At 28.5% G+C, this 19,878-nt stretch overlaps 1 protein-coding gene across 1 annotated transcript; it reads right to left on the bottom strand.

Moving 5' to 3' along the window:
• Window positions 1–5,190: 5,190 nt before the first annotated feature.
• LOC141528086 (protein big brother) lies at window positions 5,191–16,154 on the bottom strand. Its single transcript, XM_074243945.1, has 3 exons — window positions 15,691–16,154; window positions 15,188–15,379; window positions 5,191–7,273 (listed from the first exon to the last, which is right to left on the bottom strand). Exons 1-3 carry the CDS (start codon window positions 15,883–15,885, stop codon window positions 6,947–6,949), a joined length of 714 nt encoding a protein of 237 aa, XP_074100046.1. The 5' UTR covers window positions 15,886–16,154; the 3' UTR covers window positions 5,191–6,946.
• Window positions 16,155–19,878: the final 3,724 nt, after the last annotated feature.

Below are 19,878 nucleotides of genomic sequence, written 5' to 3'. Positions count from 1 at the left end.
AAACGAGCAGTAGTGACATTAATTAAGCTTAAACTAGAAATTATTTCAGCCGGATATTTTTATCACTCAGGAAATTGATAAAGTTTCATAATAGAAGCTCCGATGATTTTACTAACACTCTAGATTTGTTTAATATTTTTTTGAACAAAAAAAATTATTATGTACAGCAAAAACACTTAAATCTAAATCTTCGATACATTTTAATTACAAATGTTATATGACCGATTTTAATGTTTTATTATTTAACTTGTCATTGAAATTGTTCACTTTCCACTGAGAGAATTTAAAATTTAAAAAAATTGAGAACGTTATAGTTTTTGATTCAATTTTTAAAAATCGAATTTTCATTGCCGTTTTGAGGCCTTTCGATTAATTTGAAAGTTATCTAAAAAAAATTAAAAAAAAAAATGTTTCTGATAGTTTTTATTACTTGAATATCTCTTGACATCTTCTTGACCGGTTGACTTCAAAATTTATATAATCAGATTTATAAGTTTCATTAAACTCTTTTAAACGCTGTGTCTCGCGTCTCAAATAGTTAATTCGTTCTTAAGATTATTGTACGACAAAATTTTATTTATACACACATACATATACCTACCCACACACGGCCGGACTTTCTGCCCGGATTGATCAGAATGTCTTCTTAGAACCCTTAACTGGACCAAAAAAGTTTGATGAATTTGATTCTTGAGGAAAAATATTTTTTCAATGCAGAAGACAATGTTAATATGAATGATCTAGACACCGAGAAAATTCTGAATGATAAAAGAGAGTTGTGCTTCCGAACTTCGAAATTAATGATTAATGACAGCCAAAATCCAGCGGAGACTGAAGAATTCATTGATTTCAAATAATACCATCCTAAATCAAATTTCAAATCAATTTTTTGATTTAGGATGGTATCGCAGTGGTGATTGGGGCGATTATGACAAAGACGATTTTTTTTATGCAGACTAGAATTAAAAATACTATAAGATGCGACTTATTCAATGTAATGCAGGAAAGTATATCAATAGTATAATACTAAAATACAATGTTTTCCGGGAGTCGCGAAGTAGCCGTCGTCGCTAAGCCACGCTTTGACTATTGTAAAGTTCCAATGGCTTTTGTTGTCAAAGAACGTGAAATGCTAGTAGGTTTCGATATCGAAAGAATTTTTCTTCTCAAAAACAGGTAAATACATTCAATCATGATCGTTATCGTAATCGGTTTTAGGTTACAGAGACAGAAGTTAGAGAAACTGTAGAAAAAAAACTTTTGAGCGGTGTGTCTGTTTTTTAGGCAAAATGCCGTATATATGCATTCGAGAAAAATCGCTTAGAAAGAAATTCGTGACCTAGTAAAAAAACAATCTTTTTATTAAGCAACGTTACTTGTAGCTCATTGTTCGTTTTCTATTGCATATTTTTATTTTGATTTCATTATGAACATAGTAGAAAAAAAAAACGGTTCTTTGCAGTTAACTGCCACGGCAGATCCCATACAAAGTTCGAAAACCGGCCCTCGGATGGCCCATCGACGGGCGAAGGATACTGGTTGACGGCCGATCATTGGCGACTTTTAATGGCCCACGGACGGCTGAATGTCCAAATGATAACAACGGCCCATTAACGGCAGTTGATTATCGGCCGATTGTAAAAAAAGTTATCGGGCCGTTAATGGCTGATCATCGGTTGAGTATGTTAAATAAAAAAAAAAAAAAAAACTAAAAATTTAGCCGATATGCCGTAGAATTTTTGATTCCTATAGTCGTATTGGCGTTATGAAGTCAAGTAGTAGAAGATGTAGCACAGGAGCATCGATCCTAGTCGGATATTCTGAAAAAATTTTGAAGGTTAAGTGGAAGTGGAAATCGAACCTGATTTGTCTGCGTGAAAGTCTCAATGATTACCGGCTGCGCCGCATGCTGGAATCTAACTGAAAAATTCTACTTAGCTATTTGAATTATTGAAATATATTTTATTACTGCATATACAGATTATGAAATTTATTAGTACTCAATTTTGTCGATTTTTGTATAAAGTTTTTAAATGTCTGAAGACGATTATTTTTTTTTATTCTAAATTTAATTTGCACCAAACCTATTTAGGCTAATCCCTTATTAGAAAAAGAGATTCAAAAAGATTACCTCAATGTAAAGTGTATATCTATGTAGTAGTAAAAATCAAATCTTTTTCAATTTTTTCAAGCAATTTTAATCTTTTTAAATGTCTTTTTCTAATAAGGGATAGTTGATCCTTCCAATAGTTATATGTTTGTTTAAAAATTATGCCATTCTTTTCTCAAGTCAAACTTCAAAATCACATTTAAAATTTTTATTGTCTTGTTTTATTTACTCATTATTTTTGTTTAGATTTACGATAATCTTGTATAAAAGTTTATATATTTTTTTATTTATTTATATAAGTTTATATATAACTTCTATTTGTATCAATAATAATCTTAAATAAACATTACAATATCTTTTTCATTTTTAAATATTATACTTCGCGTAATGCATCTCCGAAAACCCAAATTTGTGTTATAATAAAATAACAAATTGGCCAAGAACAGCCAGACTTTGGGCGATAAATGAATATTAATTGCAAAACATTAATGTCCGCAATAGACGGCGACCAGCGTTTAACCAAGTATGGCCCGTTGACATATCCCTATAACTGGCCAATCGATGGCTGCCAGATATCGGCCGATGGTTGGGATTGTTTCCATTAACGGCAACTTTGTATGGGATCATCTCAAAAATTTTTCTATTACAAATTTTTGAGCACTAGCTGAAAAATATAACTTCGATATATTTTTGTGATCGAAAATTAAGCCCGAAGATCTAAGTAGTTATTTCGATACAAGAATTTTTTGAAAATTTTAAATTGCGATATCTAATGGACAAATCAATGAATTTTTAAACACTTTGAAACATCCGACACAGTTTTTTATTTGTTCTGGATGAGAATAAGGTCCAAAAAATAAATCTAACCAGCCATTCGAGAATTATTTTTAAACAAACAGTTTTCTTGAAATTTTTCGACGTGACTTATTGACGTTGATATTTGATGAGAATTTAAAATTGATCAATTCAGTAGTTTAAAAGTTATTCTGGAAAGAATTTTTTTTCTAAAATTTTGTTTTTGAGATTTCTTAAAATCTATCGGTTAGAATCGATCCAAATTTTCAAGTATAAATATAATAAAATCTTTTCAAATGACACTAATATCTTCTTAATTAATCAAACTGTTCATACACACCCACGCACTCAGGTTTTTTTTTTTTCTTAAGAGCATAGCATTAAATCTTTAATTGATTTTTCTAATAGCACATACTCTCTAAACCTAAAAAAGTGACTAATTATCGTTTCACAGTTATAAGTAGACCAAGTAGTATACTTATAGCTATGAAATAGATTATATACACTATTTTTTAGTAATTTTCACTGTTTTAGATGAAAAAAATAAGTATCCGAGTCGAGAAAATGAACTAACATGAGCCTAAATCAATTATTTTATATAGCATGTAAGTCCATCTAAGTTGATTTTTTCGATTCAGGTATATATATTATATGATTCTACTTTCATGAAGATATACATGTTAGAGCATAAAAAGGAACAAAAATTTTTCATTCAAAGAAATTTAAATGAATAGTAAGAACAAAATTTAGATTAGTCATTTGGTTAAAACTCAGGATTATGGGGTTCGTGATCCTTTCTAATCGATTTAGAGACATCCCTTGAAACAATAAAGGGGCAACGATTGAAATTATACGATGGGGGAGCACATTTTAATACCAGATTTTTACGCTTTAACACCCTGCTACATTTACTAATAAAAACAGTTGGACAGGCTATAAGTAAAAACAAAAATATATATGTATATATATACTCTACTATGATTTTAATTCTAATTAATTACATTCTATTCTCGAGTTTTCTTTTTAATTTCACTAACATTTGAAAAAGACAATATTTTTTGGTGAATTTTACAGCATTTTGGTATATATAATTAATTGTTTTGATTGTATAGTTACATAGAAAAAAAAATTCATTGGAAGGCAAATTTTTCTCAATTAAAGAAAATCTATTAGGAGAACTATGAAGATCTCCTGGCCAAAGATAAGTTTTGTTGAATCAAGAAAATTTTTTCTAGTTCCCAACTTACTTAGGTCATACCAAAAGTTTAGTCAGTTCAAGTAAATTTCTTTTGAGTTTTTCTAACACTGGTCGGAATAGCTTTTTGACACGACAAAACGTCGAATCCGCTAAAAATTTAATTTTTAAAATGCGCCTGAAAACAATAAGTTGAAAGACAACCAACGAATGTCTATGTGTTACCTCGTTAAAATTGAGGCATGCGTGCAAAATGTATGTTATTCAAATAGATTCTTTAATTATTTCTGTTAGATAATTTACTCGACCCCTCGGCTTCGTACATACTGAAAATCCACTATGCATATATCTACACAGAATAAAAAAATTAACTTGAATCAACACGGAAAAAAGAAAACTCGAAAAATTACAGTATATAATGTAATGCAACGTGGCGCTTCGTGATGAAAACTGAAAAAATTACAGTTTCAAATGTAATTATTACAGATTTTATAAGAATTACATTTTAGAATGTAATATTTACATTGAAAGCTCTGAATATTAAATTAAAAAATTGAATTTAGAAAAATGTTATTTCAAACTGTAATTTTTCTAGTTTTGATTACGACGGGACCGATTTTACATTTTATACTGTAATTTTTCGAGTTTTCTTTCCCCTTCCCCTCCGTGAAGTAAATAATTGTGAAAAATTTAATCTGATTGATTTGAGCGAAAAAATTCTTAACGTAAGAATTTTTTTTTGCTTTGAGTAAATTTTACTTGATTCAAGAATTTTTCTCTTGATTCAAGACAATGTAGCTCTTCAAAATTATTTAGTTGGTTCAAGAATTTTTCTCTTGATTCAAGTTAATTTTTTTTTTCATTGTACTTAAAACTGTTCAGTTATTGCAGGTTTTTGATACAAGAAAATTATCCTCACTGCGGAGCTTATTTCTCTTCAGTATTATTATCACTGTAATTAAGAATTATTAAAATTTTTCAGTTAATGTAACAATAATTGTTTTTAAATATTAAATATCACTTACACTTGATGACTCATTACATGTATTTATTTGACATATCACCAAATTAATGAAATCAATTTACGATGTTTTTTCTGTGTAAATAAATTATAAAACTTTATTTATTACAATTTATCGATCTATAAGTATAATTTAGCATTCAATTGTATAACATGTTGATGGTATAACTAAAATTAGTGCTCATGCGATCTGCGTGAATATTTAATAATGATCCGCTATTGGAAAAGATCTGGAGTGCTGAATAATTTTACAAATTTTTATAATTTTATAAGGTAAAAGACCCAGTTATTGACACTGGCCTAGTTGTTTGACACTTGCAATTTTATTCTAATTAAAAAAATTAAATGTTTTCAAAAAACTAATTTTCTTAAAATTTATAATTCAAAAATTATATTTATTAATTTTTTTGAGTTGATTTGTTTTTTTTAATTAAAATTAAATTTCAAGTGTCAATAACTGATCCAATGTCAATAACTGGGTCATTTACCTTAAATTGGGTTGAAATATTACAACTCGCTGATAATGGTTGGACTGAAAGAAAAAAATGGATTTTTGCAGCTTAAAATTTCTAATTTCAAATATATATTGACAGATTTTTTGAGGGCATTATTATCAAGTAATTACAGAAATATCAAAGAAATCATTCCGTTTTTTTTCTCTTCCAATTTCTAAACTTCTTCAAAAATACTGAAAAAAAAATTTCATCTAACCATACAAGTTTAAATTTGTAACTTAAAAAAAAAAAATTATTAACAATTTAACTGTCATTAATTATGTTGAAATCCTCCAGATATCTACAATGTCAGATTAAACGACATAATTATTTAAGAACATACATTATTATGATTTTGTTTCATTTTAATCTATCATAATAATTAAAACAAGGGAAGCAATAGGTTTTTACTCTAATTCAAATGATAGATCACAAAAAATGTTAACGTATCGAAAAATTATTTGGATGACAAATTATTTAATGTAATCTAATTTTTCGATAAATACTTTATTTTTAAAATGAAATCAATTTTCATATTTTTTTCAAAATATTTCTTCATATATCTTGTCAAATAAATAAATATAAATAATTCTATAGTAATAAAAAAGATTCTATATTTTTATAAACATACAATTGATTTTCGCACATTATATCATCAAGAACCTTATTTTATCATATTTTTATAAGACAAATGTAAATCTAAAAATTTTAATTATTTTTTTTAACTAATATTTACAATACATAACAAAATACCTTTGTAAAACATTTAAAACAATGAAATTATACAGTTGAATAAAATAAATCAAAGATTTAAATTTATAAATAACAAGGTGACTCATTGGGATATTTGAAAGTGGCTGATTCATATACATTTAACATGTATGATACCACTCTTATTGTTGATTTCAAGATCAAATACAATTTTTCTGCTTATGAAATCTACTCTTGTAATTTATGGATTTATTACTCATCATTTTCTATTTGCTATTTATTTTTATTTTCTTCATTTAAGGTGAAAATAATGAACTAAAGTCATTTTTTAATGACACTGTAAAAAATACCGGTGTAAGTCCGGTGTTATAATTACCGGTGTTAAATTTAATACCGAAATCGTGTATAAGGTTTATAATAAAGGGCACCTTAGTGCATTTGAATGCCATGGCTATAGTAAATTAAAAAAAAATTTTTTTTTTTTTTAATATTTGGAAATTTCACATTAATTATTTTATTAATAAATAAATAATGTATTTTTCTGACCAAAATTAATATAAAATAAAAATTTTCAATTAACTAAACCAAATTGCTTACTACTGGTATTAATTTAATAACTTCTAATAAAATTTGTCCGCTGGTGTTGTTACTCCACTAGTTCCCGAAACATGATGACCCAAATGATGGTGGTGATGATGATGATGGCCAAGATGATGATTGTGGTGCGGTTGTTGTGCTGCGGCGTTTCTGTATGCCCGCTGTTTCTCATCAAACTGACGTAGGCGCTCATTGTAACGGTTCAGCTGATTGCGCAATTGAGCATCCTCTCTAGCTGCCGCTTCTTCATCAAATTCCAAACATCCAACTCCATCAAGACGCTCTAAATCGATCCAACCTCGCCACTTTACGCATACACCGTTCATTATCAAATGTGATTTCAAATGAACCTAACAATCAAACAATAAAATATTCTTGAATTATATTAATTTTTTGTTAAGTAGTTCTTATTATATTTATGCTCAAAATGGTAAAAAAATATTATCGTTATACTACTTTGAAGTAAGCGGTATAATGATTTTTTTGTAACCAGAGGCCGAAAATCTACCTTATAATTTACGTAATTGTCTACTAGAAGTAAAAGAAGCTGGTAAAAAGTTAGAAAAAATTTACCGGTACAAAAAAAATCTCATTTTTACCTTTTCTTTAAAATTTTTTCATTTGCCGACTATTTTTAAATTAAATCTTGATTTTTCGGACTTGAATTATTTTTTTTTTTTTTATTAATCAAAGCCAAAATCAAAACTCATTTTATGTCATAAAGGACGTTTTTTTATGACCATGTTGTAGCAAACATGTGAGACTCTTTCATAAACTTAAAATAAGTATAATTTAATTATTACAAAATTAAAAATATAATGAAATAAAAATGGTAATTTTTGAAAATTTTGTCTGCAATTTTTCTAACTTTTTTTACTAACTAAACTATGAATTTGATTGAAAATTTTTACAAGCCAAATGTCTGATAATTTCACATTCATGTTTTTTTTAAATTATTTTATCGAATCATTTATTGATCATTATTGTCCTCTTTTCTATTTAAGTTCACAACTTCGGATTGTTGAAAAATTTAACTGTCTAAGTACTGAAAGCCAAAAACTTTAAATTAAATTAGAATTATCGTACAATGAACATTTTTCCCCACATCAAGTCTAAAATAACTCAACTTTTTTTTTAGTAGATTTCATAGAAATCTAACTTGAATTTGTTCTCGTGACGCAATTTTCGAGAAATTTTGTTATTTTCTGACTCAACTCGTCGAGTTTTGAGAATTAAATGAATGTATTCTTATTTTCCTTATTCTATGTCTCTTAAAGTAGTTTAATTTTTTCTTACTAATGTTTTTAAAAGATTAAATTAAAATTTTTAATGTATTTTTTAAAATCTTATATTTTATACTAGAATGAGTGTGGATCTTGATATTTAAATTCTTATTGAGTTAATTGAATATAATTATAAAAGTTTTTAAAAAGATAGTCGGATGAAATTATGTATCAAGACTAGTTATTTTTTTAAAAAATCTGAAATTGAGATAGGAAATCTAATTCCATTTCGGTTGTCAAATGACCTATTTTTTTCTTTGTTATTCTTTTCACCTGCAAAGTTTCTATTAACACAAACTAAAAAAAAATTTGGAAAATCTAGAAGTGCACGCCTCATAATTTCATTTTCCACATTAAAATTTATTAAAATAAAATACAAAAAAGAGGAAACTACTATGGTTTAGTAGCGCCATAATCCTATGGTGAAGAAAAAAAATACTACAATAAAATTCATGTATAGATATACAAATACACAGTCGTATCTTAGTTTTTTATAAATAATAATTTAACGACAGTGAACTGAACGCTCATATTAATTGAGAAAGTCCTGAGTGTGTTACTTTAGATGATAGAAGAAAAAACTATTCCGGTACGATTATTTTTTCGAGCAAATTTCCTGCCACACACTGAAAAAAAAGTTTTTCTACTCGGCAACATCTACTGTATAGTAACGAGTGGATCGTTACGGGTACAATCCGTACAGCTACGAGTAGCAGTTTGGATACTAATCGTCACGATCTCTTCGGTGCCATTCACGAAACTATTGCTACCGTTAGTATACAGTTTTCCTAACCTCACACGGAAAAAAGATAACTCGAAAAATTACAGTATATAATACAACGTGGCGCTTTGTGATGAAAACTGGAAAAATTACAGTTTCAAATGTAATTATTATAGATTTTATAAGAATTACATTTTAGAATGTACGACGGGACCGATTTTACATTTTATACTGTAATTTTTCGAGTTTTCTTTTTTCCGTGCACTCTCCTTTAAACAGCAACGTGTGGATACTGACAGTAGCAATACTGTATAGTGCAGAGCAGAAAACTTTTTTTTCCAGTGTAAACACGGATCCATAAACACAGCCACACGAAAGTCCAGAAAAGATTATTTTTAATGTTATTATTTACTATGTTAAACAAAATAATTGTTATTGAAAAATATTTCATGTGCCTGACCGATTATTTGAATCACTATAAGTGTTTATATTATCCTGTGAGTGCGATATAAGTAAAAAAAAATCAATTTCAGTTTCAAGAAAACAACTTTTTTTGATATGTCGAGAGTAGAGCACTATCTCAACGCTTTGCTTATGAGGCGAGCAATTAGATTTTATTTCGTTTTACTTTTCACTTTTTTTTTGTTTTAAAATTTGAGGAACATAAGTCAGAATATCAAGTCTACATAAAATTTGACTTGAATATAATTCTATAGTCTTAAATGGACCCAAAGTAAATCATTCAATCCAAAAGCAAGTCGAATGTTATCACTGATTATCAAAAATATAACTGATCATTAATCAGTTATATTTTAAACTCCTCAAGAAATAAGTATTAAACTTTTCATTTTTTAGTTTGATTTAGAAATAAAAAATTAATCGTTCAAATACAAACTATATTTTATGTTATCAAGACGTTTGAACAAGAAATTTTGAAATCATTTTCCGTTTAAACAAAATCTTGTATTCTGTTTATCCAATAATAAATTTGAAATTTATTCTATAAATGTCTAGAGAAGATTAAGTTTTTATCATATTTTTTAAGATCAATAAGTGTGTGTGTGTCTGTAAACAAAGTTATCACGAAAGCTACGGGAGCCTTCATTTCATTACGTTATAGTTATTTTCTCGGTTCGCCAGCTGCACTGATTCTTTAAACGCTGTCACGGCAAGACACCTCCACAGGACATATATTCGAATTGTAATTGAGCAGCAGGGTGGCTCTGTATTTTTTGCTCCTAGGCTCAGAAGTTTTTATTCATTTTATTCATTCAGGTAATCATTGAATCACGCGAAAAGTTGCCAAAGTGTCAATTGGTAAATACGTATGTTACACTTTTAAAAATATTGATCTAACACATACGCACAAAGCTCTCTACAGCAAGTCACTTGTAATTTATTTGCATTTATGATCATATTTACATCATCAGAGCCCTTTATTAAAGGTACAAGATTTTTTGTCATTCATCGCCTATTTTACCAATATTTTTTGCCTTTAATACACGTTATGGTTACTTAACACTTTTTTTTCTTACACCTCAACGTTGTAAAGTGACAATTAATCAAAGTATTCACAAAGTTTGCGTGATAATTAATAACTTAGCCTGTTAAACCTTTTTGACTTCGGTTGTTCTCACGCAATAAAATAAAGCAAGGAGTGAAAAAAATAAAACAGAAGAAAGTATTAAGAAAAAAAAAAAGAGCGCAGAACTGGCGCGTATGGGCGTGACCCATTATCGTCACATAATAATACCCAGCAATATTTAAACAGTAACTCGTTCCGCTTAACCCTTTCACAGGCTCATTTGCATTTGACGAAAAAGAATACTAAAAAAAGGTAATAAAAAAAACTAATGAATTACAAAGGGGAAGCCATTTAATATTAAAAGAGAGTGAGTTTAACAATCGAAATTTAAACTCTTTAATAGTGGCGCTTGTTTTTCGTAACATACCGGTAAATTAGCCAAAATCGACATGCTACATACTTGAGGGCGTTCCCTTATTTTTTTCTTATGTCAAGTCTGATATGGATAAAGGGAGAATATTTATTATGGATTACCATGACCATTTGGTTAGCGAGAAAAAGATATGGGTGAGTTAATTTGTTATTAATTGCTCACCATCAACACGTCGTTGTTTTCTTTTGAATACTTACTTATTTTAAATTACATTTAGGGTCAGTTTTTTAATCCGAGATAAAATTTTATCCACGATAAAATTACTATTGCCAGTATATCTATAAACGTGAAATATATATAAATATATATAGAGAGGCAGGAGTTGTTGTTGGGGATTCGGTATTTTGTGATTCACTCATTTTTATTATTACAATTAATTAATATTCACAATTACAAAAAGATCGGTTATTACGAATGAGTAGATAAACTCGTACAAGGTTAAGTTAATTCAGGCCGCAAACAATATTAATAATATCTTGCAATTGACCGAGACTTAGGAAATAACGAATTCGCGATCACCAGGACGTCCGTTCGATCTCGATCTCAAAGCAAGAATGTCTTTTCAAAAACTATTCTCAAATAGTCTGCCTGCTGCACATTTCTCTTTTCCTTATTAATTTTATGATACCCCTATCGTCCTGGGATCCCGACTACGTTGACAACCATGTGCCTACCTAGGCCTAAGCCTACCGCAATAAAACATTTTAGTTATATCTTATTTTACAAAATATTAAAGTAACAATACATTTCTTAAAATAACTAAAAAAATAGAAATATCCTAAAGAATATTCTCATCGCTTCGTCAGAAAATACTCCACTGTACTTTACTCTCCGATATATATATATATATATATATATATATATATATATTTCGTATATATATTTCGTGAAAGATATAGATATATATCGGCATCGGATAAATCTTTATCGAGTCGAAAATTTTTAGATTGAAACGAAACTATCGACTATTAGTCGTCTATTATTCATAGTTTTAAAATTATAGTTAGAAAAAAAAACTTTAACTCTAAAATTGAACTTTCTTGAAAGATATCATTTTAAAAATAGAGTCTTAATTTTTTCTAATTTTAAACAATTTAAAATATATCAAACGTACAAACATTTTTAGTCCTTTTAATTATTAAAATTTTTGTATTTAAATCTCCCTTCTGTGCAATTTTACACATATCGTAATTGGCTCATAGAACTTGCTCTGTAGTACATTGATAGAAAAATAAATATTTAGGAGTAAAAACTGAACCAAAAAAATTATTTCAAAGAATTTAATTATCTTGAATCAATTTTGAAAAAATCTAGAAAGTAAAATTCTTCAAATCATTTATTTTTTTTTCAGATTTTATTTTCTTGAATCAGCCGATTTTAATATGTGAAATAAAATTGACAATCACAAATTTTTTAAAAGTTTTTCAACCATAAGTAAACATAAATTAATCAGTTGAGCGCATGAATAAATATCTCTCATTGTTTTTTAAAGGTTGTATAAAAATATGTTTTTATTTTTTATTTATTTTTTTTTTTTTGAGAAAATTATGACAGTGACAATCTAATATTCGACATTCTCTATAAAGAACGAAAAAATTTTTCATTAAAGAACTAATCATTTTTGGCTCAAGAGAATATTTGGGAAAACAAAAATTATCTTGGTTGAAGTAGAATGTAGTTAAACCAAGAAAATTTTCTTATCTCAAGATAACTTAAGATAAGAATAATTAAGAATAAATAATTTCCAACATAACTTAAGTATTGAAAAAATGGTTCTTGGTTTAAGTAAACCTTGTTTTCTGTATAATGAGTGAAATTTGCTGATATCCAGCTACCCTTGCAACGTGCGGGCAAGTTTCATATTGTAAGCTAATTACGATAAATGTAAATCATTTTTAATATTTTATTTCAAAGACAAATATGCACGGAAAAAAGTAAACCGTAATATTCACTCGGATTCCGGTTAGTTTTTATAGTTTCAAACAGTAAAGCGGACATCGGGGTGGCAAAAATGTAAATGTTACAGAATTTAATGTAGAAAGTATAAAAGCCACAATTTATAATTTAATATCCAAAATAAGTAATTAGTAGTTGTCACTATAGTAAATAACGACTCTTTTATCTTTAAAAACTACAGTTTCAAACAGTAAAAATTGCCATTTCAATATATAGTCCATATTATGAAGAGAAGGGGAACTCAGATGAGAGAGAAGGGGGTCTCACTCTGGGAGAATTTAATATTTAAAACAGTAAAAATTATACTTTTAAAATTTATATTTTACCAGTCTAAGCAAGTCCATAATTACAGTTTGATTTTTAGCGTTGCGTTTAAAATTTACCATTTTACTTTGTAAATATTGACGTTGCTTGTATTAGAAATTTACTAACTTTATTCTATACTTTTTACATATCATAACATCATTTTTTAGGTACGAAATGATAAATATTAAAGTCTGAATTCTTAATTATTATACTTTAACATTTTAGACATTTACATGGCGAATATTACTGTTTGAAATAGTATTTTCTTCCATGTAAAGAGTAAATTGTAAGGTTTAAATTGTAAATATTACAATGTGAATAGTAAAATCATGATTTTACTGTTTGAAGTGGTAATTTTTAGCAGTTGATCATTACTTATTATTAATCAACCGTTATTTATTACAGTTTACTTTTTTCCGTGTGCGACTTCATTTTTATAATTTTTTTTTTAGAAAAGTAAAAAACAATATTTGTGTATTAGTATAGAAAAAATGAAAATTCTATCAATTGAAATTAAGATATTCAAGATGAAAAGATTTGAATTTTAACCATACGACAATATACATCCTTATGAATAGTTGAAAAAGGGTCTTACCTTTTTATCTATTATCGCGTGTAATTATTTCTACTCGCCACGGGGTATTACAATAATCAAGTCACGTGTCCCTTTTTGCTTTTCAACAACGTTAAAACAATGCATCAGAAAAGGAACGGTGGGGACTCTACATGCATCGTGCCGTGATCTTAATTAAAATTCTGATTGTTATCATTTCCAAATTGAAAAAGAAAAATAATTTTTGTTTTATAGGATCTTTTAAACATATTGTTTTATATATTTTTATTAGCATCAACTTTTTCAATAGCATCGCAGGTAGAAATTTCTAATCCATAAATGAAACTTCTCGAAACGCACTATAACCGGATGTCATTTTAGATTTATACCTTTACCTATACCGAAAGATTTATGATTTATAATTTTTCATACCTGTGCTGAAAAGTACAAAGGCATTGAAATTTTCGACTGACCGAAATTATTTCTTAGAATTTTAATGATTCAACAACATTAAATCCAACAGATGGAAAAAATATTTTCATGTGCAAAAAAATTTCAATCAGAGGAAAATTCAAAATGGCAACTTAGCGACTATTATCGATCGCAATGGCGTTCAGAACAAGGCGTCGTCTGCGCCATTATGATGCGCTAAAAAATTTAATTTAAAATTGTGAAAAGAGTGAAAATAAATTTTCTATTTATAATGTAGCCATTAAATATTTCTTTGTACTCTTTTTAGGCTTTTCAATTCGAAAGTTCTTGTCCCTGGAAATTTTTGTGTATCTTCAACAATTTAGTTTATGACCTAAGTTTTGTAAAGGAAAAAGCTATTTTTGGAATATCTCCAGACAATTTTGAAACGGTCAGTCTGGTGTACTTATTGAAAAATTTTAGTCATCGCTGTATACGATATACCTATTGACACGAAGGAAGCCATCGATCTCCCGCAGTGAAAACATGTATAGTATGGGGGTGTCAGAACTTAACTTTAAATAAGAAATTGAGGATAAAAGAAAATTGTCAATGATCCCGTTTCTAAAAATATTATAGTAGTAATATACACTATGTACACGGTACAATTCATCGTGTTTGTCAGATTTCATGTTAAAGCCCGGGAGTAATAATAAAGGTCGACAAGATTTTAGTCCCAAAGGCAGTTATTAGGTACTATACTGGCTGCTATGTTAGTTTAAATTTGTATACAACTTCGTTAAGCTTTATGACCTGAACCTATTGAGTCATTGTGGAAAAATTTATTTTAGTGGAACAGCATGTTTAATATATTACCAATTTACCGTACAGTCTGTATGGCTTACAAACATACAGGTAGAAAAATATCTTATAGGTATTTTTGAAAAATTTTTTTAAGACTTTCATCAGAACTTGTAAAACTTAATCATTTCTGTACTGTGCAATCACAGTGTGTATATAAATAAAATATAATTATTTTCTAAGAAAAATTTAAAGCTGATTAAAGCCAAAAATACCTTTCCGTGTTCCTTATCGAAATCACATGTACTCGGTTCATTAGAATAATTTCCTGTGGAAGGACCGAAGGTCAGTTGAAGATTTGTTCCCATCGCAGCAAATGCAATTTCTGTATGACCCTCTCGACACCCATTTTGAAAGCGGCCTTGACGTTCCTCGAGAGGTCTGTCTCTAAATCCGGTATATCTTATCTGCAAAAATTTACAGTTTTCATTTTTAACTACACAGAAAAAAGAAAGTCTTGAGTCAAGCATAAGTTTTCTTAAATCAAGAAAATCTTAAGGAAGATTGAAAATTTCTTGAACGAAGTTAAATTTTTTGAAGCCAAGAAAATTTTTTCTTGCTCCTAAATAACTTCGGTTTTCCTTATAATTTTCTTGGTTCAAGAAATTTTTTTTCTGTGTACACATTTGGAAATAGTTTTTTAATGATTTTTGAATCTTATGGTACAATATTGTAAATTTATAGAATCAAGAAGAAAATATTTTAAGTATCGCTCTACCTCGCATTCACGGCTCAGTCGTCTGAACAACTCATCGCTTTCAAATTTAGCCTTTTGGTCAGGTACAACTCTTGGCATCTTAAAAACGAATTTTGGACGCGGTTGTTCATATAAACCCATTCCGTCAAAAGGCAGCACACCTACACCAAGGCCTCCAACACCTCCAGCATGTTCACTCATCGCGTGCATCATCATTAGATATGAATAACCTTTTTTTATTGTTTATTACTTTACTTCAACAAAATTCTTGCATCAATTAAGTTATTAATTAACAACCCGAAATTGCACGTTCACGTTATTTTAATTTTCATTTCACGAAACTTAAGGCATGATAACTAAAATTAACACATTCAATGTTAATAATTTTTTCACAAACAAAATAAATTTTATTTTTTCGTAGATCAGTATTATAGGATCTATAGTAACCAGCGTTTGTACCTTGCAATTCAACGTCTCAGTAGGGACTAAAGCGTAGTGATCGTTCCATCGTTTGACTGTAAGCTGAGTCTCTAGTGTTACCACGCCTCTCAGGATACGCCTTAAATTTTATCCCCACCATAGAAAAAGGGGAATGATTCGATTTTGTGCCGACCTGCCCACATCGATGGAGATAAATCTTTATTTTTTGTAATAGAGACACAACATACAATACAACTTTGTTTTATTATGTTTATTTCTGTACTGTAAACTTTATTGTATTTATTTTATTTAAAAATAAACCTAAAAATTGATCCCCAACAAAGACATCTGTCAGTTACTAAGAATCGATTTCAAAAACTACACAGTAAAAAATTTTGCGTCATTGCGTCAAAAAACGTAGTTAAAAATTTTTATGTTAAATATTTAACATAAAAATTTTTAATACAAAATTTTTTACTGTGTAGTGGATATGGATGTAAAATTTATTTTTCTATTGTTTGAATAATTTAGTTATAATACTTACGGATTCGTTTTTTAACTTTCCGCTAAGAAAATTGAAAATTTTCAAAAGTTAGGAAGTTATTGGTTGTACCCCGTTTTTCGAAAATCGAGTTTCCAACGGATGTTGATGTTTTGAGGTCCTAGAAAGCTGTATATGGCCGTATGTAAATTGCTTATAACTATTGAACGGCTTGACAGATTTGAATCAAACTAGTTGTGTTTTAAAGAGCTCCATCAAACTTAGATTTTCTGTGATTTGGAACCGATTCAGATCCGTAGATTTTGAGATTTCTCAAATAAACTACGAAAAAAAAATGTTTTCAAATGTGGTTTTTTTTTAGAATAACTTTTAAACCGATTTTTTAACCAAGTTTTGCTATCGTCAAAATATGTATTGCTGTGGGGATCAAACTTCGTCTAACCTCCACACTAATACCATTATATTTACGGGGGAAAAAAATGTCCTTAATAGGAATAAACTTTTTTTTTGTGTATTCTTTATTCTTTAAATTAAAAAAAAAAAAAAAAAAAAAAAAAAAAAAAAAAAAAAACTAATAAATCCAGTATTATAAGTTGTAAACTTATACATTTATTGTTTCCATATTCTCTTAGCTATCAAAATATTAAGAATTTGTACGAAAAATTATAGTGTAAAATTTTAAATGTGAAAACGAAATTTTAACGTTGAAAATCTGTTTACTATTATAAACTGGAAAAGGTATTTAAGTGAAACTGTATGCCATACTGAAAAAAAAGTTTTCTGCTCTGCACGATACGATATGCTACTGTCACGATCACTCGTTACTATACAGTAGATGTTGCCGAGCAGAAAACTTTTTTCAGTGTATGTCTGAGAAGTAATATAATTTTCACAGTTTTACATTAAAGATATATGAGTGTTGTTTGAAACTGTAATAAATATCCTAGATACAAATTCATATTTTTCCAGTACTCTTTTTTTCGTACATATAGTTACAATCGAAACATCAAGTATTGATCCCGGACTTCGAGAAAAGTATCATATGTACAAAAATAAACCGGAAAATTTATATAAATGAAATATCCACTGAGAGAAAAAGTTTTGAGAAAAGAAGAGCATTCTTGTTACACGAATTCAAATTGTTGGAAATTCTTAACACTTTTCTTTTTCAGCTTAAAAAATCACATTTTCCTCTCGAAGTATTTTTTTTATAATTATTTGGTTATCTTGAGAATATGGTTATTTAAATAAACTATGCTTGTTTCGAATCTTTCCATTATTTATCATAGGTTTGTTAATATGATTCTTATTTAAATAAATAGTCAGAGCATAATGTAAACAATAAATTTCTTCTACTGAAATAAGAATGAGAACTTTTGCTTTTACAACATAGTCTCAAAAAGTGATAGTGGGAGGCCCCTCTATTTCTGGCCATTTTTTTTTGGACGAATTCTGGCCGCAGCTTTGCTTAAGAATCTGGATCAAGTATCTGCAGCGATTCTGCGACGATTCTTAAAAAATGATGAGCTGCTGTAAATATCTTGTCCAAAAATTTTTAAAATCTTTATGCAGATACTTTATCACGAATTTTGAGTTAGAGTTGCACAAGGCTTGAGTCAAATTGCAATTATGTACGCTTATAAGGTTAGATTCACATGTTCTTTATCGGAATACGATTGGTTACTTTAACTACTTTTGAGGGTAAACCTAACTGTCTCGATAGGAAATCTTATTTACGATCGCTCTATTTGTAGAGTTTTTGTCTTATGATTGTACTGACTATAATATTCAAATTGTTATATTTACAATTTTAACTTTTCAAAATTAATTATCATCAAAGATAGTAAAAATCTTTCACTTCAGCTCAGACATTAATTAAACATCCTAGATATTTTTTTGATTAAAGATCAATATTTCTTATAGCTGTTGAAATTTTTTCAATATATACCCCTTCATTTTCATATATAATATGTAACTACACCCTGTATTCAAGTTGGGCATATTTTTTTGCGCTGCTAAGTAACCAAATATCAATTCAAGTAGACATTAGTAAAATAAAATAAGATTATAAGGTTTTTGGGTAACTAAAAACATTAAATAGTTCATTGAAATTATATAGCATGCAGTTAAGCTATAGTGTAAAGAAAAACAAACTTAGATGAGTATAAAAAGTAAGAAGATAAATAGATAAACATAGATATCAATTTACTTAAGCGCGTAAGCAACAAAAGATTTTTTGGTCTCAAACGCTTAGTATAGATCATGACAAAGTTTCGAATAGATGAACTGTTTAGAAAGGTAACAAAGAAGAACATATACGGAGTGTGAAAGTAGAGATGAGAAAGTAAAGATTAGAGCTACCTATAAGTGATACTTATTACATATTTTTCTTTAGGGGCTCCGTACTGATTCTGTGATACTTTTATGTACAGCACTCACAAAAGTATTTTACTCTATAGAAAAAGATAACATGAGCTTATATAATAAAATAAGATTCTATCATATATTTTTTTATGAGTAAGATGTGTAAAAATTATTTATATTTATAAACTAAGTGAGAATTGAGTACAATAATTTTTTTTGAGGCAGTTTTGGCACATCAAATATTTCGGAACTTATTTTTATACTGCTGGCTATCTAAATTCTAATCACATATTACCATAGCATGGTATTTTGGGAAATTAAAAATGTACGTCATACACTTGGGGAGGTTATCAATTATTTTGTACTAGCTGTGACTATTAGGACTAGACGAGTAAATGGTAACACTATAGTAGTGTTCTTGAACTTAACTAAAGCTTTTGATTCAGTGAATCACTTGTGACTACTGTGCAAGCTTTATCAAAAGGGTTTTTCAATAGAGGTAATTCGCTGGACTTACTCGTTTCTCTCGGAGCAAAAAAAAAGTCATAAGAGATGCGCATCTCTCACCATGGTGAGAACTTTTCTTTATGACGGGAGTATTTCGTTGGAGTGCTTCAGGGTAGCGTTCTGGACCCTCTGTTGTTCTCATTATTCGTAAATGATCCTTTCTGAGTCTGTTCCGTCCCGAGAATATTAGTTCGTACAATATATTAATGGTACTTAAAATTTATCCTAATACTCAATATTACTTAAAGTTTATGCTTTGTCAAGGTTAAATATTTCCCAAAAAATATGTCTCGCCGTAGGTTTTTCCCATCCAGAATTTCTCAAACCCTCATTTACGCTTATCTCAAAACATTTATAATTTAATCCTACTATAACCATATACTTTTTCCTTAAGTACTTTTGTCCGTAATTTTTAA

Source organism: Cotesia typhae, unplaced genomic scaffold, assembly GCF_013202065.1.
Source record: "Cotesia typhae breed Kobodo isofemale line unplaced genomic scaffold, CoteBio_Ctyphae contig_42, whole genome shotgun sequence".
Lineage (NCBI taxonomy): Eukaryota > Metazoa > Arthropoda > Insecta > Hymenoptera > Braconidae > Cotesia > Cotesia typhae.
This window is presented reverse-complemented; position numbering and strand designations above follow the sequence as displayed.